This window comes from Diabrotica virgifera, chromosome 6 (assembly GCF_917563875.1).
Source record: "Diabrotica virgifera virgifera chromosome 6, PGI_DIABVI_V3a".
In the NCBI taxonomy this organism is placed as follows: domain Eukaryota; kingdom Metazoa; phylum Arthropoda; class Insecta; order Coleoptera; family Chrysomelidae; genus Diabrotica; species Diabrotica virgifera.
Window position 1 is genome coordinate 216914927 of NC_065448.1, and position 26159 is coordinate 216941085.

Here is a 26159-nt window from a genome sequence, read left to right on the forward strand (position 1 = left end):
AAAGGAAGAATGGACTAACTATATAAAAGAGCTCTTAGTGGATACGAGGCCACCACTTAACACCACAAAGTATACGAATACTGGTCCGAGTATTTTAAAAGCGGAAGTAGAGAAAGCCATCAAACAGAGCAAAAATGGGAAATCTCCAGGCCCTGACCAAATACCATCAGACTGGCTCAAACTTCTGGATGACGACAATGTCTCACAACTAACAAACATTTATAACCATATATACGAGACTGGCATGATGCCACAGATATGGTTAGAGTCTACATTTATTCCACTCCCAAAAAAACCTAATACATCATCATGTAAAGACTTTAGACTAATTAGTCTCATGAGCCACTCTCTCAAGCTACTTCTTAAGATAATTCTTAATAGAATCAAGCAGAAATGTGAAGAGACAATGGGAAACAAACAATTCGGTTTCAGAGAAGGATTGGGAACAAGGGAAGCTTTGTTCTCAATGTTAACATTACTTCAACGATCATGGGAAGTACAGAAACCAATTTACGTCTGCTTTATAGATTTTGAGAAGGCGTTTGATAGAGTTCAACATGATAGGTTGTTTGAATATCTAGAAATGATTGGAATAGATGATAAAGATCTGAGACTTTTACAACATCTATATTGGAATCAAGAAGCTTCTATTCTGGTAGACGACAAAGAAACAGACAAAATTTGCATTCAAAGAGGTGTCAGACAGGGTTGTGTGTTATCCCCAACTTTGTTTAACGTATACTCGGAAATAATTTTTAATGAAGCCTTGGAAGGACAATGTGGAGTTCGAATCGGGGGAGAAACTATTAACAACATCAGATATGCAGACGACACCGCGATCATGTCTGAAAATATCGAAGATCTTCAATTCCTTATAGATCGAGTCACTAGAGAATGCTCCAATAACGGACTTAACATAAATGCAACAAAGACAAAGTTACTTATGGTTAGTAAACAAGACGCCGGCCCTATGCAACTAATTGTCAATGATGAATCAATAACAAAAGTTAACCATTTTAAATACCTAGGATGTTGGATAAACGAGACACTAAATCCGGATGAAGAAATTAAAACTCGTATAGAAATTGCAAGAGGAGCATTTATAAACTTAGATCTATTCTGAGCAACTCTCAGCTGAACTTACAACTAAGAATCAAGTTCCTAAAATGTTATGTGTATCCTGTATTACTATATGGATGTGAAACCTGGATCATGAAGGTTAACATGATGAACCAATTAGAAGCCTTTGAGATGTGGTCGTATCGTAGAATGCTCAGAATATCTTGGGTTCAACGCATTTCAAACAGAGAAGTCTTAAACAGAGTAGGTCAAGGCGAAGGTGACTTAATGAAGATGATAAAAAAGAGAAAACTTGAATATCTGGGACATACGATGAGAGGTAGCAAATACAGGATGCTGCAGTTAATACTCAATGGAAAGATCGACGGAAAAAGAGGAATTGGTCGAAAGAAATATTCATGGCTCCGAAACCTTCGTCAATGGACTGTCTTATCAGCAGATCAATTGTTACATGCCGCACAAGATCGAGAACTATATCGGCAAATTGTTATGGAAGCTACCCACGCCTAAAAATTTGGGCACGGTACTTAAAGAAGAAGTTAATACACAGAAAAGGCTAGGTGCCTGTTGTGATTTAGTGCTACCATAGGTTCATTTTGTAAAAACCAACTGACAATACTAATATCAGGAAACCCCTCAAAGGCACACAAAAAATGAGAAGGTTAATACTGCAAATCAGTTTAAATAATAACAAAAGAATGCAATAAAATGTGTTTTAATATTAAAACACTTAACGACGACGTAACCGTTTTGCACCCTTACGCTTTTTGGTTACAATCTGATTCACTTGATGGTCTACAAGAAACGATTTTAAATTAATTCGAACAATTGGAGTATCAACATTTTTAATAATGTTAATAATGTCATTGAACGTATTTCTAAGTTTTTCATCGTCATCATCACTCAAATTGATCACATTGTTTAGTACCAAAGCACAAGTAGTTGGAGTTGCCTTATATTTCAAAATAGCCAAATAGAATGTATATTCTTCCACCAGATATATGTAACTGAAGGCAGTTTTAAACTGTTCGTTGAAGTGGTCAAAGGAGTGAGGTCCGAATTCTGTGATTAGTTGTTCTAAGTAATTTACTGTTTTGGCGGCTAAATCGTCGACAGACGAATTTTCCGATTTAAATGAGATCAATTTCAGAATTATATGCTCATCGAAACTATCGATCAAACTGAAGTTTTTATGCCAACTTTCGGCGAACATGGTTACCAATAATAATTGTTGGTCGGGTCTAGCGTGAATATAATCAATGAAAGTTTTAAAAAATAATGTTCTCGTGGTATTGGAAAATTTAGACAACATATGAAACACAATTTGAAAGTTCCCGTTTCTTTCCCCTACACGAGTTTGTAACACACGTACCACAAACTCATCGATATCATCAAGACGTTCTTCTCCAGCAGGAAAGTAACTTTTGATAATATTGGTTATGAATGTCCCAGACAGTATTGATAATATATCTGCAGTCATGTAGAATGGACTTAGAAATGAATTCAAATATTCAGTTACTTTAACCCCTTTAGATTTCAAACTTTCAAAGTATTTCCAACATTTCTCGATATATTGTGCTCTATATTTTACAGGTACAGTAACGCTCTTCAAACTATCCAAAGTTTGTTTATCGTTAATGTCAATGTTATTCATACTCTCGATAACTTTGTCTAATAGTTCTTCAGATGGATTCTTTAGAAAATACTTTAAAGTTGCTGAGAATAGATATTTTAAACTCGAGACATTGCTTTCCTTTGTATTTGTTAATACCTGCAGGGTGTGTTGTTTATCCAGAATTTCACAGCTAAAGAATATGGCGTGTTTCCTCACAGATACTGCTTGTTTCGACATGGCTTTTACGTATGAGTAAAGTACTCTCTCTGGAGATCTATAAAAAGCTTTCTGCAATGATGGTAAGGCTGATTGTAAATAGTCTCCTTTGCAAAATATCATTATAGTGGGAAGCATTTTGTAAGGTTCATCAACGTTAGCAAGTTGTTTGGCTACTTCACACTGCGCCTTATATATTTCACGCATCTCATCATCCATTAGATCGAGTTTGACCTTTTTGGGTAAATATCTTTCAGAAATAAAAGTTACAAAATCATCGGTAGAGAGTAGGATCGATAAATGACTTAGTCTTAATTTTATTGAGTCGACTTTACCACTGTCAAATCGTGCTATTATAGAATCGCTCACTGCTTTATCATATCCTAAATGCGAATACTGTTTAAGTAGTTTATACGTAGGAAAGGATAGGTACCTGTTATAATTTAGTGCTACTATTGACATATAAGGCGACAAAACCTTAGGTTCATTTTGTAAAAACCACCCGACAATACTAACATCTGGAAATCCCTCAAAGTAATTTTCACAATAAAACTTCAACAATTTGTTTGCAAAATCATCTCGGTCTTTGGTAAAAAGAATTTTACTAAACATTCTACGAAACGAACCCAAAGATTTGTTTTCATCGATATATTCTCGCATTAGTTGAAATACATCTGTATCGCACTCTACAGCATATTGTGGGAATTTTGCATTGTATAAAATAACATTTGCTATTATTTCATTGTCATCTCTACAATTTGTACTAAAACTTTCATGTATTAGCTGCACAAGTACAGGAAAATCTGCGATCTTAATACAGTATTCAGGATTTTCCTGGCAAAACTTTAAGATAGTTTGGAGAAAATCAAGTTTACATTGTTTACTATCTCTATCACTCTTTACACCATTAACAACATCATCTAAAATTTCAATCATGTCTATATAAAGTCGCTTCCTTAGCGATAAATCTTTATAACCGTAATCTCTACTAGAGATAGTGTATACACTCCTGACCACGGCGCCTTTACGTGAATTTTGACTCCGCCTTCGCGCAGCTCCATGGCCAGGCGTGTTTGCACTATCTCTACGGCCCTCTTTAACCATGTCTTTAAAGTAGTCAGTAAGCAACGATTTGTAATCTTTACCATTCTGAACTAAATATTCCAAATGTTTTTCAATAAAATCTCCATTTTCCTTAAGGTACAGTTTCTTCTGAACTCTTAAAATATGAATTTGCTCGTCGATATATTTCCAGTGGTTTTCATTCAAATCTTCTAACTTGAAATTATCTCTTACTGAACTCAACACTTGTTTACGAAAAGACGTATCTTCGTTTCTATGCCTAAAAACATAATTTTATTATTTATACAAACAATCAGAAGAATAATCAGCTGAAACTGTCAGATATTTTTTATTAAAAAATGGCATATACGTTTCTACCAAAAATTTAGATTATAGCAAAGCAATTGCACCGCAAAAACCTTGATTCGTCACAGAAGCAGACAATTTTGTTTGCTTCTGTAATGAATCTAGGGGAATGTTTTTGTTGCTCTGATGGGCGCACAAGGGTAAGACGTTTTCGAAGTGAGAGACGAAATATGAATCGCTTATTTATGAAAGGATATAAGTCACAACAATGAAGTTTTGAGAAAATAAAAAAAGTGTTTATATTTGAAACAAATTAAAAATTTGTTATTTTTCCTGGAAAATTAATTATTTTATTATAAATTTGATAACAATATTGTATGTATATTGATTTTTGTTAATTAATAGATATTTTATTTAATATTTTATTCGTCTGACGTATATCTTTTCACGAATTAATTTTAAAAAATGTATAAATTATTATTTTTGGTCGTATTTGTTCAAATTAACAAAAAAAAACGTTTATTGACCAACTTTATTACCAGTTATTAACAAATGAAATATTTTAAACTAACAAAATAAAAATTAAAAGCCGTTTTTTATAAGATACTCACTCATACGTCAGTACTTTCCACTTCAGTGGTTGGCCAACCAATTATTTCCTCATAAAATTATTGATAATTTTCAAGAAGATACCGAGTAATCTTTTGAATGTCATTGATTTTTTTAATGTTAATTTTTTTTCAAATTTTTTTCATAGGATAAGCTCGTTCCTTTGGAAGTTGAAAATTTTCGTTGTTATTACTTTTTAGAACAAAGGAACTGGATAAAGTCCTTTTTTGTGTGATTGTAGCCGAATTCCATAAAGCTGGAAACTGCGAATGACTTCTTTTGTGAACGTTGAATAGATGTAGCGGAAGTTTCAACAGAATGGCACGTTTTTTGTTGTAATATTTGGACCACCAATTTTTAAAATCCAAAATGTCATATTAGTTCTGACCAATTGTACAGCAAATTTCTGCCTTTCTGCAGAACTACAGATTGCTTCACAAACTTCCATTGGTGTATAAAGCCTATTCATGGGATTGAGTCTGCGTTTGGCAAATTTATGAAACGATATAAGTCAATGACTTATATCGTTCGATTATATACACTCCTGGCCAAAAAAAACGGGACACCTTAAAAATGGGTCATTTTTGATGTCTCGAATCTCCTAAACCTGTTGTCCGATTTTAGTGATTTTTTTAATATGCTATAGCCTTATTCTCTAAGAATATGGATGTAGTAATAGTGTTGCTGAACATGTAAATGTCATTGTATACCGGGTGTAACAATAATACTGTGTTTTTTCCTGAAAATTCGTAACACTCTGTGGAATATTCTAGCATTTAAAAAATATTGAAATTAAAACTCAATTGTAGCCGTAGCCTTTCTTAACATTCTGCTTTTTGACTCATTCACTTATGTGGGATAATAAAAAAGTTAGGTACTTTGACAACTAGCCATGTTCTTCATCAATACAGGGTGTTTCTAAATATGTAAGTGCGACAAACTTTAAGGGTTAATTCTGCATGAAACAATAATGACAGTTTACTTTATAAACATATGTCCGCAAATGCTTTGTTTCCGAGATACGGGATGTTGAATTTTTTCTTACAAACTTATGACTTATTTATTGCTCTAAAACCGGTTCAAATATGCAAATGAAATTTGGAGGTTTAGGAGATTCGAGACATCAAAAATGACCCATTTTTAAGGTGTCCCGCTTTTTTGGCCAGGAGTGTATATATTATATGTTATATCGACAAAAATATTTGTCCTGAGTGTTGCATTTTTTTTTCATCAGTATATTATAAACTAAACAATGTATCTTACCTGAAACAGAAATACTTCAGAACTTCCCCCAACGAATCCAAATCCTTACTCTCGCCACATGCTTCTATCATTAGGCGCACCAAAGACAGTCTCCCGTTTATATCAGAAGTGACATTAACTTTTTCTTTAAGCATCGGTATAGCTTTTGAAGGTGGGTAATATTTCAGAAACTTATTGCAATCTTCCTTTTGTTCTTTATAGTGAACTTCAGCCCATAACACAATAATGTCTTTGGGTGGATTCAGCTTCATCTTCATCATTGAACGAAGATTTAGCAAGAGGTATGTTAACTCTTGACCATTGAATTTCTCAGTGAAAGTTTGATTCAATAAATCCCATCTTCTGTTTTTAGGATAATAATTCAATAACATGCAGCTATCGAATATATTTATATGACTGAGTTGGTTAGGAAACTGATTTTTAAATACAGTTTCAAAATTTTTACCTAACTTCCGAATCACTATGCCCTTCTTTAAAAATCGTAGGTAATTTTTAGTATCTTTTAATAAGTCATCATTAACTACATTAAGAATGTTTTTAGAAGTTCTTTTGCCAACACCGTGTAAATAAATATTTCCGTTGCATTGAAGTTTCAACAAAAGTTGCGGGTTCTTTATGGCTACATGCTTTAAAACTTTTTCGTCATTATATATTCCTTTAGTGCTATTGTATTGCTTTCTTATCTTCATATAGAATATAAACAGCTCTTCACTTTTGTTGTATATATTAAGTACTTGGTTTGAAGTTAACTTTAAAGCATATTCTTCAATTACAGTGTTGATTTTAGTAGGACTACACTTGTGTAAGATCAACAATGCCATAGGTAAACCATACCTGAAAATATTATGATTTTAAGTCAAACACCTCTTATAATAGAGCAATAATTTATTAAAACTCTCAAAAAAAATAAGAAAGTCTGTTTAAACTTTGCAAATAATTGGCTTACCATACATATCACATCATGAAGAAAGACGTTTACCACGCAACTTTTCCTTGAATTTTAGAACCAGTCAGTAATCCCTGGTACCAAATCTGGACAATGTGAGGGATGCTCAACTAATTAGAGGTCTGTTTGAGTGATAACAGTTTTGTCATAGCAGGCATGTGACTGGGAGCAATATCCTAATGTAAGAAGCAACTTTATATTACAGTTTTCTTTTACGGCATAAGGCAATGTTGTAATTTAGAATCACATATTACTCAGAAGATTCTCTTCTAGTGGAGGAAAATGAAGACGATCTTCAGAAGTTTTTGCATAGTTTTAACAAAAGGAAAAAGTCTGAATATGACAATAGCAACTGAAAAAACCACAAGCCATGACCACCTGTAAAGAACCGATTCGATGTAAATTGGAAGTTGACAGGGAAGTGATAGAACAAAAAATGAGTTTTAAATATCTAGGCATAGAGACATCAATCTCTAGCAACACTGAAAATGAAGTAAATCGAAAAACTACAAGAGCTAATAAAGTAACAGGCTATCTAAATGGCATTACATTACACTGCATAAACAAGGCCTGACACAATTAGAACAAAACCAATAATGGAAACAACAGAGAGGAAAATACTAAGAAGCCTGTAAAGGAAATTACATTTTTAATTAAGTCTGTTTAAATAACTCTCTAATAAGAAATAACTGTCTCTAATAAGAAAGTCTGTTTAAATTTTGCAAATAATTGGTTTACCATACATATCACATCATGAAGAAAGACGTTTACCACGCAACTTTTCCTTGAATTTTAGAACCAGTCAGTAACCCCTGGTACCAAATCTGGACAATGTGAGGGATGCTCAACTAATTAGAGGTCTGTTTGAGTGATAACAGTTTTGTCATAGCAGGCATGTGACTGGGAGCAATATCCTAATGTAAGAAGCAACTATTACAGTTTTCTTTTACGGCATAAGGCAATGTTGTAATTTAGAATCACATATTACTCAGAAGATTCTTTTCTAGTGGAGGAAAATGAAGACGATCTTCAGAAGTGTTTGCATAGTTTTAACAAAAGGAAAAAGTCTGAATATAACAATAGCAACTGAAAAAACCACAGCCATGACCACCTGTAAAGAACCGATTCGATATAAATTAGAAGTTGACAGGGAAGTGATAGAACAAAAAATGAGTTTTAAATATCTAGGCATAGAGACATCAATCTCTAGCAACACTGAAAATGAAGTAAATCGAAAAACTACAAGAGCTAATAAAGTAACAGGCTATCTAAATGGCATTACATTACACTGCATAAACAAGGCCTGACACAATTACAACAAAACCAATAATGGAAACAACAGAGAGGAAAATACTAAGAAGCCTGTAAAGGGAATTACATTTTTAATTAAGTCTGTTTAAATAACTCTCTAATAAGAACTAACTGTCTCTAATAAGAAAGTCTGTTTAAATTTTGCAAATAATTGGTTTACCATACATATCATATCATGAAGAAAGACTTTTACCCGCAACTTTTCCTTGAATTTTAGAACCAGTCAGTAATCCCTGAGTACCAAATCTGGACAATGTGAGGAATGCTCAACTAATTAGAGGTCTGTTTGAGTGAAAATTTTTTGCTCAATTAGAAATCCAATGAAATCAATTAATTTGTGGTCATCTGATTGAATACAACCAATAAAACCAACATTATACTGAAAACAGATCCCATGGGCTGTTTTCACTCAATCATGTAGCTATGGATACCTACATTTCGTTTCATTTCGATTTTGACATTTCAAATATTCAATATTTCAAAATGTCACGATTTGGTTGTAATACATAAAAATTATTTATAATAAAACATCATAATAAAATTATTAACAGCATGCGTAGTGGAAATACATCTTCATCAGTTATAGAAACTAACATGTCTGGATCTTCATTAAATTTTTCTAATTGTTCCTTTGTTAATTGCACATTTAAATAAATTGTTTCTGCTCTGTATTTTTTTTTTCATAACCAGCAAAAAATTTTCTATCCGAATAACCCTCGAACATTGATAAATGCTCAAAAATTTTTTAACAAATTTCTCAAGCTTGTTGCTTACAGGCAACAGACCTCCGCCTACGGCGTCGGTCTGTTTCCAAGCAACAAGCTTTCGAAATCTGTTATAAAATTTTTTCGAACAATTATCAATGTCCTTGGGTTATTACTACTGATAACAGTTCTGTCATAGCAGACATGTGACTGGGAGCAATATCCGAATGTAAGAAGCAACTTATTACAGTTTTCTTTTACGACATAAGGCAATGTTGTAATTTAGAATCACATATTACTCAAAAGATTCTCTTCTAGTGGAGGAAAATGAAGACGATCTTCAGAAGTTTTTGCATAGTTTTAACAAAAGGAAAAAGTCTGAATATGACAATAGCAACTGAAAAAACCACAAGTCATGACCACCTGTAAAGAACCGATTCGATGTAAATTGGAAGTTGACAGGGAAGTGATAGAACAAAAAATGAGTTTTTTGCACGATTGATCATTTTTGACTGTTTACCGTGACAGATTTTACGTCAGTAGGTGACATTTACTATACTACATTCGCTCTCGCGAGATTTTTTTTGACACTGACGTTAGTAATTTCTTTTTTGAAAAATTCAGTTGTCAGAAGTGACTGGAAATTACTACAAAACCAACGCACCTGCTCATATCCAATATTATTAATAGTAAACAGACATAAAAATAACATAAACCTTACGCCAATCAATATTTATTTATTTAAACCATTATAATGTATTGGTAGCAAATGAGAAAATTATTTATTGTACAAAATAAAAATATTTTGTAGAAATAAACTTCACAAAATTTTATGAGATTAGTAGACACTCCCACTATTTCTAATAATTCTTCTTTTTTTAATGAAAGATTAAGTTGATTTGAGTTGATTTTAGCAGTTAACAGTGTGAGGTAGGAATTTTTGTGTTGTAGGTTTCCTATTCCGAATGTCTCAAAAAAAATCTCGCGAGAGCGAATGTAGTATAGCAACTCGACGGTAAGTAATCCAACTCGACTGTAAGTACTCCAACTCGACGGTAAGTAATTCACTTACCGTCGAGTTAAAAAATCTCTCAATTTTAATTTATTTTTTGAAAGAATAAAGAAAACTAACGAATTATTTATTAATATTGAAACTTATGGTACAATTTGTTAAATTATTTAATGAAATCCCACTTGTTTGGGCCTCTTCAAATACGCGATCAAAGTTGAAAACTTGGAAATATCAATGCCATCATAAAGAAAAACGGTGGATTTAATCATTGAATATTCTGCCCAGAGGCTTCCAGGAGCTTTCAACTGCATATGTCTTTGAACGAAATATGCCAATAGAGTCTTTTCTTCGATTCTTAAATTCTTGCCTTCGCACCATTTTTTAAAACTTTTGTAGGTAGGTATTTTGATAACGGATTTTGGATTTTTCGGGAATAATTGCGGAACACCCTTCTTCCCAAGCCCGTTCGATTTCTTCAAATTCACTTTCGCTCATATTTTAATTTATAATAATCAAAATTGTACTTAAAATTATTGACAACTAAATAAAAACTCAATTCTCCATTGTTGTTATGCACCCTAGTTACTACCTAACAACCAAAGTATCTATCTTGATAAAATGAATGAAACTAGTCAATATGACGAAAATGATTAATTTTATAATTTATAATGGTATCAATCGTGCAAAAAACGTTATAAGCATGTCGAACGTTAAGGGTAACTGATCTCAGACAATAATTGGAGTGGTCGCTCCGCTCCTCCTCCAAACAATTGTCTTCGATCGGTATAAAACCCTTACCGTTCTCCATACTTAATATACTATTAACTATCTAGGCGTACAGACATGAATCTCTATTAACAACACTGAAAATGAAATAAATCGAAAAACTACAAGAGCTAATAAAGTAACAGGCTATCTAAATGGCATTACATTACACTGCATAAACAAGGCCTGACACAATTAGAACAAAACCATTAATGGAAACAACAGAGAGGAAAATACTAAGAAGCCTGTAATGAAAATTACATTTTTAATTAACTAATCTTTAGATTATTCTAAAAAATTCAGGGAATATTTTATAACCTGTTTTTTAGGTTATGTATTTCTATAAAAAATGGCTTGTCCTAAATCTTATAGGCCACAACAATATGTGGTTGAAAAATTGTTTGAAGGTGATATTAGTACCCTAGGGATATCAAATTCTGACTGCTTTTGTGTGTTAATTTGTTTGTGTAATCTGTATTAATCTGTATGGTAGATGTAATTGTGCACATTAATTGTTTTAATTTTTTATCAGGTTGTGTGTTCGTGTATTGTGTGTTGCATATGTATTGTGTATGACATGTTCGATGATGTTCTACGACTTTCTTTATCCCGCAGTTGCAGTTTTTGGATCTTTCTTGTGTGTTGTTTTGTTTGGTTTTGAACAAAGTGAAAAATTGTACTAAAACTTCCATTTTTTTAAGCAACAGATTTATAATCAATCTATGCAAACTTATGAACATAAAATCAGAAACAATACAAAGATATACAAACATGCAAGTGTGATATTGTCACATATTGGGGTAAAATCTATCAATAATGAAAAGTGCACCTTTTTACATCTAGAGACGCAACAAAACATATTCAGAAGACATTGCTAATGTGTTTCCACTGTATCTTCTTAGCTAACATCTCCCAAACAAGAAGGCGTCCAAAAAGAACACCAAACAAATATACCAAACAAATAAATGGCAATGATTAGGAATTAAAAATATTGAAATACTTAATCACGTATGTGAAATGGGATGCAAGAACATAAAGATATATTGAATAAAGGCCCATAAAGAATGATAGCCTACTAGAATGGAGAAAATTATGGGAGATGGAGGGAAACACAAATGGTGGATTAGCTATAATAAGAAGGCTGTTACTTACTTCTTTTGAAGAGCTTCAAAGAGTGAATCTATCTTTTGTTCATTCCAATGATTTGAAATTCTTTTTAGAAACTTCTTTTTAACACCATATGATAAATGTGGCAAGAATTCTGATACAAATATTTCAGCTTCCACATCATTAAATATATTCTGGAAAAACCATGTTTGCTTCAAAATTTTACTTATGTGGACATCATTTCCTCCTTTTAGAATTTCTATAAGGTCATTGGATCTTTTAAAATAAATCAAAGTGTCAATATAAAACAAGTTTTCTTGGTAAGATTTAGGTTTCAGGCTTTTTAAGGCACTGTCTAATTGCGAATCATTTTCAAAAACTGTTGTTTTTAACAAATTAAAAAGACTTTTTGATCTTTCTCCTTTTAAATCTCCATCAAGATTATGAAATCTTGTTGCAAAGTCCACGTGGTCACCCATTAGGTAATCCTAAAAAAATAAATGTGTTAATTTAAAAACTGGACCAAATCATTTAAAAGGATTGGTACATATTTTCGGCTGCAATGCTATTCAAATGGGGATTCATTTTTTTCGAATCCTGAGAAAACTAATAAGTATTTTTGAAAAATTTAAACGCAGAATGAAAGATTACGTTATTAGCGAGGGCCGAAAGTCCCTGAGAACTTCTATAATGTTTATTTTAATAAGTTACAGGGGTGAAAAACTAAGAGAAAATTTAGTGTGATTTTTAATTTCAAATATCTCATTCAAAATAAACTTTTTATTTATTCTAAGGGACTTTCGGCCCTCGGTATTAATTTAGTCTTTCATTCTGCGTTTAAATTTTTCAAAAATATTTATTGGTTTTTTCAGGATTCGAAAAAAAAAATGAACACAATGTCCGTGGTAATATTTTCCAAATCTATCTTTGTACTCACTCAGTCGAATAGAATATTGTCAGCATATTGTCAGTGACAATCAGTGACAGTTTTAAATATCTGACATGGCATCGGGAATATTTTGAGTTGCTGATTAAATAATATTGATTTATAGTGTATTTGATAAATAATTGATTTAAATAGAAAGTTATTTATTGTGTATTATTTGTGGAAGATCCAAGCAGAGAATACATCAGGATAATAATATTCTGTGATCCAAGTATTTTGTTGTTAAAGATGTTCAAAATTGTAAGCGTTCCATAGTAACAATATATTATTAAAAAATCACTTTAACACTTTTTCTCTTTTCTCGATTGAGTATTAGTTTTTGTTTTACTTATAAATTATTACAATCACTGAATACATAGTTGGTAAAAAAATTATCACATTCATTAACTGAATTAATAATTTGCAATTATACAAATAGCAGTTATCCAAGAACATTTAAAAGCCATCTCTTTAAGTTAATGATGACATTTTCAAGTAGAATGACATTCTAGTAATGTTTACATATCCATACCAGTGTGAATTTTACTATACGTAATTTGCCGTGTAAAGACAGAAAAAGTAGGGAAAGCCGTAAAATATTTGCGAATTATGTACCCATGGCCTTAAGTGCTGATTTGATTTCATGTATAAGTTATATTCTTAATGTTGTTCTGAAGCTATTTCCTTGTGGCATTTTTATAATCAACTATTTTTAATGGGAAATAAGCCACAATTTTACCAAAAAAATGATTTTATTAACGTTTCGAAGCCCAAATCGGGTTTCGTTGTCAAAATACAAAATACTACTAAAATAAACAAAAATGTTGTTGCTAAGTAAAAAAATTATTCTAATAATTTATTTAATCTGACTCATTTATAATGGCAATTCAGACGGATATTATACATTTTAAAGTAGAAGACTTTAAAATGATATCGCCAATATTTATGAGTTGCGTTCCTGGGACGACTTTACTAAAAGATAGTTTATTCGATTACATGAAATCAATCCCAACTCAAGAATATCCGTCACAAAAAAATCATAGCAGGTGATCTGTCTTTAAAAAGACAACCAAATGCAACGATGACAGTAAAATTCTCGCGTTAGAGATTCCATAGTAAATCACGAGGGAAAACCAGGAAAAAACCTCGATACCAAATTCTGACTTTAATATGTTTAAATTATAAATAATATTAATAATACATAGATATACAATAAGTAATACTAAATTATAAAATTTAACTCGATATGTTATTGACTTTGTCAATGATTTTGATTTGTTGATTGAAAATACCACGATTAGTAAGTCAATAACATATTGAGTTAGTACAAATTTTATATTTTAGTATTACTTATTGTACATCTATGTATTATTAATATTATTTATAATTTAAACATATTAAAGTCAGAATTTGGTATCGAGGTTTTTTCCTGGTTTTCCCTCGTGATTTACTATGGAATCTCTAACGCGAGAATTTTACTGTCATCGTTGCATTTGGTTGTCTTTTTAAAGACAGATCACATGCTATGATTTTTTTGTGACGGATATTCTTGAGTTGGGATTGATTTCATGTAATCGAATAAACTATCTTTTAGTAAAGTCGTCCCAGGAACGCAACTCATAAATATTGGCGATATCATTTTAAAGTCTTCTACTTTAAAATGTATAATATACGTCTGAATTGCCAATGTAAATGAGTCAGATTAAATAAATTATTAGAATAATTTTTTTACTTAGCAACAACATTTTTGTTTATTTTAGTAGTATTTTGTATTTTGACAACGAAACCCGATTTGGGCTTCGAAACGTTAATAAAATCATTTTTTTGGTAAAATTGTGGCTTATTTTCCATTAAAAATAGTTCATTATATTCTTAATGTTGCGCAGCCAGGTCATTTGTCGTCTACCCGGGCCGCGTCTGCCTTCTATCTTCCCTTCTGTAATAAGCTGAAGGAAGTTATACCTGTCGTGTCTAAATATGTGTCCAAGATAAGATGTTTTAAGTTTCTTGACAATTTCTGTGAGTTCACGTTCTCTATTCATACGCCTTAGAGCTTCTTCATTTCTAACGCGGTCGGTCCATGGAATTTTCAGCATACGACGAAATACCCACGTCTCAAAGCTCTCTAAACGTAGTAACGAGGTGACTGTTAACGTCCAAGCTTTCATGCCGTGTAATAGTACACTATATACGAGTACATAACAGTTGATCATACGGTATCATAGGGAGAGATCAAGAGTTCGGGTAGTGAGCAGAGCTGTTGTGTAAGTACCGACAAAAAGTACTGAAGTCATAAGTACCAGTACTTCTTTAATGTGGAACTAAGTATAAGTACCAGTACCAAGAATAAATAAATACTTAAGTATTTCGGTTAAGTAGTACTTGAAAACGGTAAATTTAAATACTAAGTATTAAGTAACCGATTTGTGTACTTAAGTACCTACATTTAAAATATTTGGTGCTTAAATATCGAGTTCAAATACAAGTACTGACACATTTGTTCTAAGTACTTGTGTAAAAGTGAAGAAACTCATATATAACGGGAACGCTTCATTGAAATTAGGAATTAAACACTTAAATATTAGATATTTGCAGTACTGTTGTATGAAATGGAGAGCTGGATGTTTAAAACAGGTACATATAAATAAATTAAAATAATTTTGTCAAAAGAAAAAAGATACTTAGAGTAACGGGAATATTTTATTAGAATAATATTTATTTGTCGGATACGGGAAACCTGGCTGATGAGTTCATCAGCATTGATTCTTCAAAATCAACTAAAAGATCTTTTCTGTTGTCGCTTCAGGATTTTACGAATAATTCAAGAATAAATACTTGTCGAAACATGATTACCCCACACCACACTAAATCGAAAACACTGAAGAATATCTGCAGTAATGCGTAATACTTAAGAACTTTTCGTGAAGGGTTAAAGTACATTTCGAGTACTTAAGTACTTTTAGAGTACTTAAGTATATTTTTGCAAGTAAAAATATACTTACAACAAATTTAAGTACTAAGTACAAGTATTTGTCGGAACACTTAAAAGTTCAAGTACCAGTACACGTAGTTTTTGGAGTACTTAGACTAAAGTACTTAAGTACCTTTTTTAAGTACTGTCCGTAATCAATACCGCAGCTCTGGTAGTGAGTAACTGTCGCATCTTTAAGAAGGTGTTTATTGCCTGTTCTATTCTGCATTTAACCTTTTGTTCTTGATCTAAGGTTTCATGTATCCAACATCCTAGGTACTTAAACTTTTTCAATTATTCAACGAGATTGTTGTTGACTAGTATGTTTATGACTGGTGTGTGCTTTTTTGAAATTACCATTGTTTTAGATTTTTTTACATTCACCTAAGGTTCTCCTTCTCGCACTACTTTGGTTAACAGAATTTGTAGTTTTTCCTTCTTCTTCACTGCCAGCAATCAGTACTGTATTATCGGCGTACCTGATATTATGTTGTTCACGATTTTTCCATTGATTTTTATTCCTTCTTGTGCTTCATCTAGAGCTAGTGTAAAGATTTCCTCTGGGTACAGGTTGAATAATAATGGTGATAGTATAAAACCTTGTCTAACTCCACTTTGGATATTTATGGTTTCAGTATCACCCATTTCGGTTCTGACAAAGGCGTTTTGGTTCCAGTAGAGTCCACGTATTGTATTAATGTCCTTGGATCCAGGTTCTTTTTTTTGTAAGCATTATATTAGCATGTTTAACTTTGTCAAAAGCCTTTTCATAATCGATGCAGCACCAGTAAACATTATTTTATTCATCCAGATACTTTTGCATGAGAATAATGAAACTGAACAAAGCTTCTCGAGTGCCCATACCGTTTCGAAAGCCAAATTGTTCAGGACCCATATCTTCTTCGCATTTTTTGTAAATTCTGTTAGGGATCATTTTTTAGAAACAGCTTCAGTATATGAGGCATGGCTCATGCCGCATGATACTTATTAATCGAAAGTAGTTAAATTTTTTGTATAGTTTGATTTAGGTATAGGCACAAACATAGACGTTAACCAATCTTGTAGAATTGCCTCTTGCTTTAAGTCAAAAAACGATTTTATGAAAAAAAATTTCAGCTTATCTCTTTATTATTTATGTACAAAATATGTTTCCATAAGCTGCCTTACAATGAAAATTTCATCTGTTGTTGATCTGCATTGCATAAATCTAAATTATTGATATTTCTGTTTCTTCACTTGTCCATATATCCTTACTCTCTCCCATATTTTGGAAGAATAGTTTTATGCCTCTGTAGATTTTGCATTGCTGCACATATCCCTTTTTTATATAGATAATAATAGTCTACTTCTCGATTTGTCCCACTTCCATAATTCTATTAACACGTTGACGGACAGAACGTCTATAGACGTTTACTTTCCATTGATGTAATGTGACACACCGTCTATAGACGGTGCATTTTTCCCTATTCTACTTTGCAAAATAGATATAGTGTCACAACACTTGCTTATACATTTAACTGACTGTTAGGGTGGTGCGAAAAAAGTCAAGTTGATAATTCGGTGTAGCTATAGTGCGGAAAAGTTGCGATTGGTAAAAGAATTATTTAAATCGGACTTTATCTTCCGATCCCGCAACAGGCCTAAAGATTATGAAAAAAAAAATGAAATTTTACCTTTTTTCAAAAAATTTTTATTTATCCTTCGTGTACATATTATTTATCGCTATAGTAAAATGTATTTACAGTTTGCATGGTAGAGTAATAAAAAAAATAGATTTACGCATTTAATGAATATCTTCCGATCCCGCAAGGTCAATCAAAATATATAAACATTTTAAATTTTTGATGATTTTGATAAATTAAAAAACATTTAGTTATTTCATTTTTCTGTTACATTTTGAAGCTTTTCGCTTGTTTAGACATTGTATATTTAAACAACCCAGAACTCAAAACGAGGGGGTGGTTGCAGTTCTAGCACCACACACGCACCCCTCTCTCGAACCAACCAATGAGTGTGTGTTTTTTACATTATTTACATATGTACATTTCTTTTTCATCTGTTTGTGTCCAGCTCTTAAACATCAACTTTGTATTGTGATTTCTTGGTAAAATCTGGCAGCATGGACCTTGATTTAAATGTTTTCCTGATTAATCCATCTGTTGATTGGGGCCCACATACATTAGCATTAGAGGATGCTTCCGTGGGCAACTTTAGACACCGCTCGTCAGCTTGAATGTGGCAGGGATAGTTTTGTACATTCCAGTCTGGCATGTCTCCAGATGTAATGCAAGAAGTTATATCTTCATTTTGTAACTCTTCGAAGAACTGGTGGAGAAGATAGTTTTGTAACATTCCAGTCTATTATTTCAGTGTAGTCCTGTGCTTGAAAATTTAAAGTAGGGGGATGAAATTTCTAATACTTTTGCCCTTGGCTTTAGTCTGTCCGGCTTTTAACACTCTCCTTGCCCTCTCTAATGCGTTTCCTGTTTCCCTACTACTTGAAATGTTGAAGCACAGGACTAAACTAAAATAATAGACTGGAATGTTGCAAAAATATCTTCTCCACCACTTCATCGAAGAGTTTCAAATGAAGATATAACTCCTTGTATAACATCGGGCGACATGTCAGACTGGAATGTACAAAACTATCCCTGCCACAAGCCAGCTGATGAGTGATGAGCGGTGTCTAAAGTTGGCCACGGAAGCATCGTCTAATGCTAATGTATTTGGGCCTCAATCAAGAGATAGATGCATCAGGACAACACTTAAATCAAGGTCTATACTGCCAGATTTTACCAAGAAATCACAATGCAAAGTTGGTGTTTGATAGCTGGACACAAACAGATGAAAAAGAAATGTACATATGCAAATAATGTAAAAAACACACACTCATTGGTTGTTTGGAGAGAAGGGTGCGTGTGGAGCTAGAAGTGCAACCACTCCCTCGTTTTGAGATCTGGGCTGTTTAAATATTGTCATACAATATCTAAACAAGCGAACAGCTTCACAAGTTAACAAAAAAATGAGATAACTAAATATTTTTTAATTTTCCAAATTCATCAAAAATTTCAAATTTTTATAGATTGACCTTGCGGGATCGGAAAATATCCGTTAAATGCGTAAAACAATTTTTTTTAGTACCTACTCAACCATGCAAAGTGTAAATAAATTTTACTATAGCGATAAATAAAACGTACTCGAAGGATAAATAAAATATTTTGAAAAAAAGAAAATAGTCCCTTGCGGGATCGGAAGATAAAGTCCGATTTGAATAATTATTTTTTTGTTTTTCTTGTAATTACCAATCGCAACTTTTGCGCACTATAGCGATACGGAATTATCAACTTGACTTTTTTCGCACCACCCTACTGACTGTCCGTCAACGTGTTAAGGGAGTAGGCGCAAAATCTTGACCCAATGCTATTTAAATGCATTCATTTTTTTTTTCGAATCCTGAGAAAACTAATAGTCTTTTAGAATAAACAAAAAGTTTCTTTTAAATGAAATAAAAATTTAATGCATTTAATTAGCATTGGAGAAAGTTTTTTCGCCTACCCTCTTAAACAAACCTGTCCCACATCTTGATCCTCTCGTAACACTGTCCACAATTCCCAGGGGTATCATCATCTAGTTCAACAGCTTTACCTTTCTTCATTTTTTGAAGTGATTTAGCAACTTCCTCCTTTGTTATTTTTGTTACCATTGCTTCTACTGTCTCCTGTTAGTTCAACTGATTTTCTCTCAAATTCTTTGTTCCATAGGATATAAAGAGATTATTTGTCCAACGGCATCTTCCTCTGAACACAATATAATAACTTTACAAAGAATTACGAATAGAAAATACTTGTCATTATAATTTATTTTTGCGAATCTAGAATAAGTTTTAATGGTTCTCAAAATTAACTAGCACATATAAGAAGAGACATGTTTCAGTGATGCAACAATTAACACTTGACAAAAAAAATAAAACAAAAATGTTCAATTTTAATATTTATTTTAAATCTAAAAATATATCGACAAAAGTTGAACATAATCTATATACAAAATATATACCTAATCTATACATCTAAATATACAGTAAGCGTTACGCTACTAGATACATGGGTAGGTACCTAATTGCTATACTTATGGACTAATCCGGTCCGTTTTCAGATGTGACTTTGATCCCTGTCATGTTACTATCAAGAAACTATTCAAAATGATTGTTTTTCCATACAAAAAATACATTAATTAATAGTATTGTTACTATGCTTTAAAATAATTTATTCAAACGCCAAGAATATTACTTTAAAACTTTTACAACTTTAATAAAATGACAACTTTACCTCAAATACAGCTTATCTATTATTTGTCAACTTTGTATGTTAATATTCAGTTTCTATACATTTTCTGACGTTCTAAACGTCACTGGACGTAAAAATAAGCATTGCAACAAGTGAAGGGTCCAGGACTGCAATGGCTCAATGTTCCTATGTATCTAGTAGGGTGGCGGTTACTGTATACCTAACCTACAATCTGTGCAATATAGATACCGTTGCATGTCATTATCTACGTCAGAGATCTAAGTTGACATTGTTGCCAATTCAAAAAGTTCATTTTAAATCAAATAATTCGCATAATTATTGCGAAGTAGATTATACAACAAAACAAATTAATATTCAATGTAAATAAAGAAAAACATAAGAAATAAAAAACAAGAATTAAGTTATAATCTTACGTTAAAGTAAATAATAAAAACAAATATAATAAAATAAATCCTTATAGTAAAAAATAAAAACAAATCTGAAGTGTCAATACCGCAACTGTCAAATAAATGTTACCAATTTATGCCAAAATGTCACCTTTGGTCCATCGCAGTTAGAGTGTAATCCGAACAAGTGTGCTTTATAAAAACGCTTTATATTCCACTTATACAAATTGAATGAAACAAGTTAGGGTATGTTTCTTTAAATTTACATCAATAGAAATCTTCCAATATTATTTCTACGCGTATATAATAAAATATGTCTAGTGGCTGTAATTCCAGTGTACTCATCTAAACAATTCTAAAAAGGAACACATCTACGAGTCTACGACTTAAATATTTCGTGTTGGTATCATGTGACAGCACGTGCTATGATGCGGATGACGTGCAAAGGTATTCATATTGTACGGACTGTATATTATATCTATGGGCCATTTCACAAACATACGCCTGTTTTGGATTATTTCGACAACGAATATTTTACTGTGCAACATAAGAAGTACGAAAGTAAATGGCGCTAATAATTATTCCAATAAACAACAATGTAATTTGTAATTTACTTTCGTTCTTCTTATTTTGCACAGTAAAATATTCGTTGTCGAAGTAATCCAAAACAGGCGTATGTTCGTGGAATGGCCCATATAATCTATATCGTGACCAGACATTTCGTAACGCTACAGTTCATAACCACACAAATGAAAACAGCAACTGTTCATAATAGGCCAGGGTAATAAGACAAAAATATACCCTGTTCGTGACACAAATGGAAACAGCAACTGTTCATAATAGGCCAGGGTAATAAGACAAAAATATACCCTGTTCGTGACACTTCAACAGCCAGGGTACTGAAGCGTTTTTTTCGAAAGGTAATACTTATAAGAACAAATTGTAACTATTTCCTGCGTAGGATCTGGCGACCATTTTTATTTAAAACAAATTAGTATCAAAAAACGGCTTTTTTCCGTTTTTTTTTTTCACATTAATGGAAAACAGTAAGAATTATGGTTTTCTTAGTGCAAACATCTTCGAGAAATGGAAAAAGCTTTAAAATGGCGTATTACAAAGTTTAATACACTCATTTATTGTTAATACAATTGCGAAGAAAGGTCAAAATTTCAAAAAAATTAATTTCGCAATAACTATTGTAAAAATAAGTATAGAGCTTTGAAATTTTTGACAAATGAGGGTTCTTTGGTGCTTAATATGTGACAAAAATTTCAATGCGATCCATTCATTGTTTAAATTTTATTCAAATTGTTTATCCCAGAGAGCTTTTTTTGCAATAACATAAGCCAGAAAAACAATGTTAGAACCATTCTACAGGTGTCAAATGAAAGAGCATGAACTAGACTTTCAAATTAGTTTAAAAAAAGTGAATAAAAATGCATTTATTAGTAATAAATAATTACGCAAAAGTATCGTCAATTTTTCTTTTTCTGAATCCTTTAAACTTTTTGAATAACTTTTTTTCAAAAAAAATCTTACTTTTTACCGTTTTTTAGGTACATAACTACCAAGTAATGATATTTATATGATAAATAATTGATGAAAAATTGTAATAAATAAATATATAATTTATTATATAAAAAAATAAAAAGTTTATAAGGAAAAATTGAGCATACTTTTGCATAATTATTTATTACTAATAAATGCTTTTTTATTAACTTCGTTTAAACCAATTTGAAAGTTTGGCTCACGCTCTTTCATTTGACACCTTTAGAATGGTTCTAACATTATTTTTTTCTGACTTATGTTATTGCAAAAAAAAGCTCTCTGAGATAAACAATTTGAATAAAATTTAAACAATTCAATGAATCGCTTTGAAATTTTTGTCACATATTAAGCACCAAAGAACCCTCATTTGACAAAAATTTCAAAGCTCTATACTTATTTTTACAATAGTTATTGCGAAATTATTTTTTTGAAATTTCGACCTTTTTTCGCAATTATATTAACAATAAATGAGTGTATTAAACTTTGTAATACGCCATTTTAAAGCTTTTTCCATTCTCTCGAAGATGTTTGTACTAAGAAAACCATAAATCTTACTGTTTTCCATTAATTTGCAAAAAAAAAAGAAAAAAGACCGTTTTTTGACACTAAATAGTTTATAAATAAAAATGGCCGCCAGATCCTAAGCAGTAAAAAGTTACAATTTGTTCTTACAGGTATTACTTGTCGAAAAAACGCTTCAGTACCCTGGCTGTTGAAGTGTCATGGAAAAATCCTTATTAACCTGGACTATAACAGCGACAGTCCGTAACGCTACATATTCGTAACACCAAAATTGAATTATTCTGTATTCTGTTTATTTTTGTTAACGTGGAAACTAATTTTTATTCCAGTTACAATTGAAATTACTTTTCTCAATTAAACAAATGAGCATCAGGATAACCATTTTCAACACATTTCATATTTAGTGGAGAAATACATTTTTAAAATTGTCTTAAAATAAATATTATCTAGTAATGTAAATTGTATTAAACAGTTTCTACTTTGTTTCATTATTTTTCACACTAACTAGTTTTATAACTTTGAAGAAATAATTCAAGATACTTTTTTTTTTAAATTCTTTAGTTGTCATATTAACAAGAATATTTGCAAAAAAATGTGTGAAATATATCTAAAAAGGAGTGGTCTTAAAAAAAGTACCATTCCTTTTAGTATGGGAATGTGTGCAAAATACATTTTTTATTAAATTCAGTAATACTAAATTTGCTAATAAAATAATTAAACGTTGATGTTGCGAATTGTACCGTTATGAATTTGTATAGTTATAAACTGTCGCTGTTACGAATTTTCCTTATCATTTGTCAGGTTACGAAATGTCGCGTTACTGGATGTCATGGAACCAACCCATATTAGTCTAAGATCCGAATAAGAGGTCGAAATGTACCCATCTGATTGCCGGATGAAACATTTGTTTTTATTAAAGTTCATAAATAAACAAACACGACCAGCATGGGTTGCCTATCAAAATATTGTCATAGCTATTCATAAGGGGGGGCGTAGGGGTTGAAATCAACATTTCAAGCACATTTTTGTGAATTTTTTTTGAAAGTATGATAAAATTATTTTATTGTTAAATTAAATAAGCGTATTCAGTATAATTCAAAGAATACTCACAAAAAAATTCAAGGAAAAATATTGAAAAATAAGCCAACTTTAAAGACACCTCGAAAAAAAAAAGGATTTTGCGGTGGACATCCGAACTTATCATTGGATCATGGTAAACAAAAAAATTTAAAAAGATTTTATTAGCATATATGTTTATCAAGATAACTCTGTCGAGTTTCTTTAGTTATAACGATTTTTGACTTTTTGGTATCACTCAGAAATCAAAACAACGAATTTTTTTGCACAAAAATGGGCGAAAATCAACATATTTATTATTGTTAAATAAAAAATAGGCATAAAACAAAAAATATATCGACAGCGTTCTCAAGGAATGTCTAAAGAAAATATATACAGAATTCCAGGTGGGTCGGTCAAGTAGCTTTTGAGTTACAACGTCTACAGCCATTGAAAAAAGCAGTTTTGAGGAAAAAGCGTTTAAAGTATTGTCAACTTTTATTTTCAATTTCTTTTTCGTCTGTCAAATCGTAAAATGATGCACACCGGAATATCTTTTTGAATCGCGGAGTAATTTACAAAAGAAAATGAGAACAGCTGTTGACCGTTGTTCATTACGTTCAAGCGTGCTGACGCGAACCTGCTGCAAAGCGAGTCGAAGATAGGAATATTCAACACTCTCTCCCTACCTTTGACTCGCTTTGCAGCATCTTCGCGCCAGCGCGCTTGAGCGTAGTGAGAAACAGTCAACAGCTGTTCTTATTTTCTTTTGTAAATTACTCCACGATTCAAAAACATATTCCGGTGTGCATCACTTTACGATTTGACAGTAAAAAAAATTGAAAATAAAAGTTGACAATACTTTAAAAGCGTTTTTCTCAAAACTGCTTTTTTCAAAGCCTGTAGACATTGTAACTCAAAAACTACTTGACCAACTCACCTGGAATTTTGTACATATTTTCTTTAGACGTTCCTTAAGGTAACACTGTCGATATATTTTTAGTTTTATGCTTATATTTAGTTTAACAATAATAAATATGTTGATTTTCACCCTTTTCTCTGTAAAAATTTCGTTGTTTCGACTTCTGAGTGATACTAAAAAGTCAAAGATCATTAAAACTAAAAGAAACTTGACAGCGTTACCTCGATAAACTCATAAGCTAATAAAATCATTTTGAATTTTTTGTCTACCATGATCCAATGATAAATTCTGATGTCCACTGCAAAATTCATTGTTTTTTTGAGGTGTCTTTAAAAATTTGCCACTGTTTGCTTATTTTTTAATATTTTTTCTTGAATTTTTTTTTGAATATTCTTTGAATAATTATACCTACTTAATTTGCTTATTAATTTAAAAATAAAATTATTCTCTCATACTTTCAAAAAAAAAATCACAAAAATGTCCATAAAATGTTGATTTCAACCCCTACGGCCCCCCCCTTAAGGATAGCTATGACACGATTTTGATAGGCAACCCATGCTGGTCGTGATTGTCTATGTATGAAATTTAATAAAAAACATGTTTCATCCGGCAAGCAGATGGGTACATTTCGACCTCCTATTCGGATCCCGTACTATACAGGGTGTCCAGAAACTCTACCGACAAACGAAGATAGGAGATTCCTCAGATAATTTTAAGACAATTTAACCCACCTAGTCCGAAAATGCTTCTTAAGGGAGCTAGAGCTCTTTGAAGATGGCGTCATGAAATTAGTTTTTCTTAAATACCTCCAGAACGCTTCCATTGTCCTTAACTTTTATGCATTTTTGACACCGGATTATTAAATTGTGAGATATTCTATTACTAAAAGGTACTCTTGATTTAAGTCGGTAGGGCACACCGTTTTCTAGAAAAATCGATTTGAAAGGTTTTCGTTTTTGGAATTTGAAAAAAAATTGAAACAACTTTTCAACAAAAAACGAAGTATTTTACCAACATAAAGTAAGAGTAACTTTTAGTACTCGAATACCTCGAATAATTTAATAATCTAGTGTCAAAAATGCTCAAAAATTCAAGACAAAAAAGTTATGCTATAAAATAACTGTTGACCTACCCAAAAGGGACGCCTATGACCAGTACTAGAAATTCGCAATTAATGAAATCGATTTATCTCTGAAATATAAATAAATGTACCAGTTTTCGTCTTTCTAAACAGTTTTTTTTTAATTTTTTTTAATTCAAAAAGCGAAATGTTTTCAAATCGATTTTTCTAGAAAACGGTGTGTCCTATCGATTTAAAACAAGAGTACCTTTTAGTACTAAAATACTTCCCAATTTAATAATCCAGTATCAGAAATGCATAAAAGTTAAAGATAAAAAAGTTATGCGATAAAATAACCGCTGCCCTACCCAAAACGGACGCCTATGATCGGTACTAGAAATTTGCAATGGATGGATTAGATTTATATCTTGAAGATAAATACGCGTACCAATTTTTGTTTTTCTAAATA

The 26159-nt window shown here is 31.7% G+C and overlaps 2 protein-coding genes across 2 annotated transcripts in view; both read right to left on the bottom strand.

The window, feature by feature from the left end:
• Window positions 1-889: 889 nt before the first annotated feature.
• LOC126887239 (uncharacterized) overlaps window positions 890-26159 on the bottom strand; it is a 36402-nt gene continuing 11132 nt past the window's right edge. The window contains exons 2-4 of the mRNA XM_050654647.1: window positions 12042-12484; window positions 6152-6985; window positions 890-4253 (exon numbers count right to left, since the gene is read on the bottom strand). Coding sequence (XP_050510604.1) covers window positions 1811-4253; window positions 6152-6985; window positions 12042-12475 — 3711 coding nt within the window. The 5' untranslated portion in view covers window positions 12476-12484 and the 3' untranslated portion in view covers window positions 890-1810. The remainder of the gene's footprint in view (window positions 4254-6151; window positions 6986-12041; window positions 12485-26159) is intronic.
• The window catches only part of LOC126886298 (uncharacterized), a 131387-nt gene continuing 125097 nt past the window's right edge, over window positions 19870-26159 (bottom strand). The window contains 1 exon segment of the mRNA XM_050653170.1: window positions 19870-20273. Coding sequence (XP_050509127.1) covers window positions 20214-20273 — 60 coding nt within the window. The 3' untranslated portion in view covers window positions 19870-20213.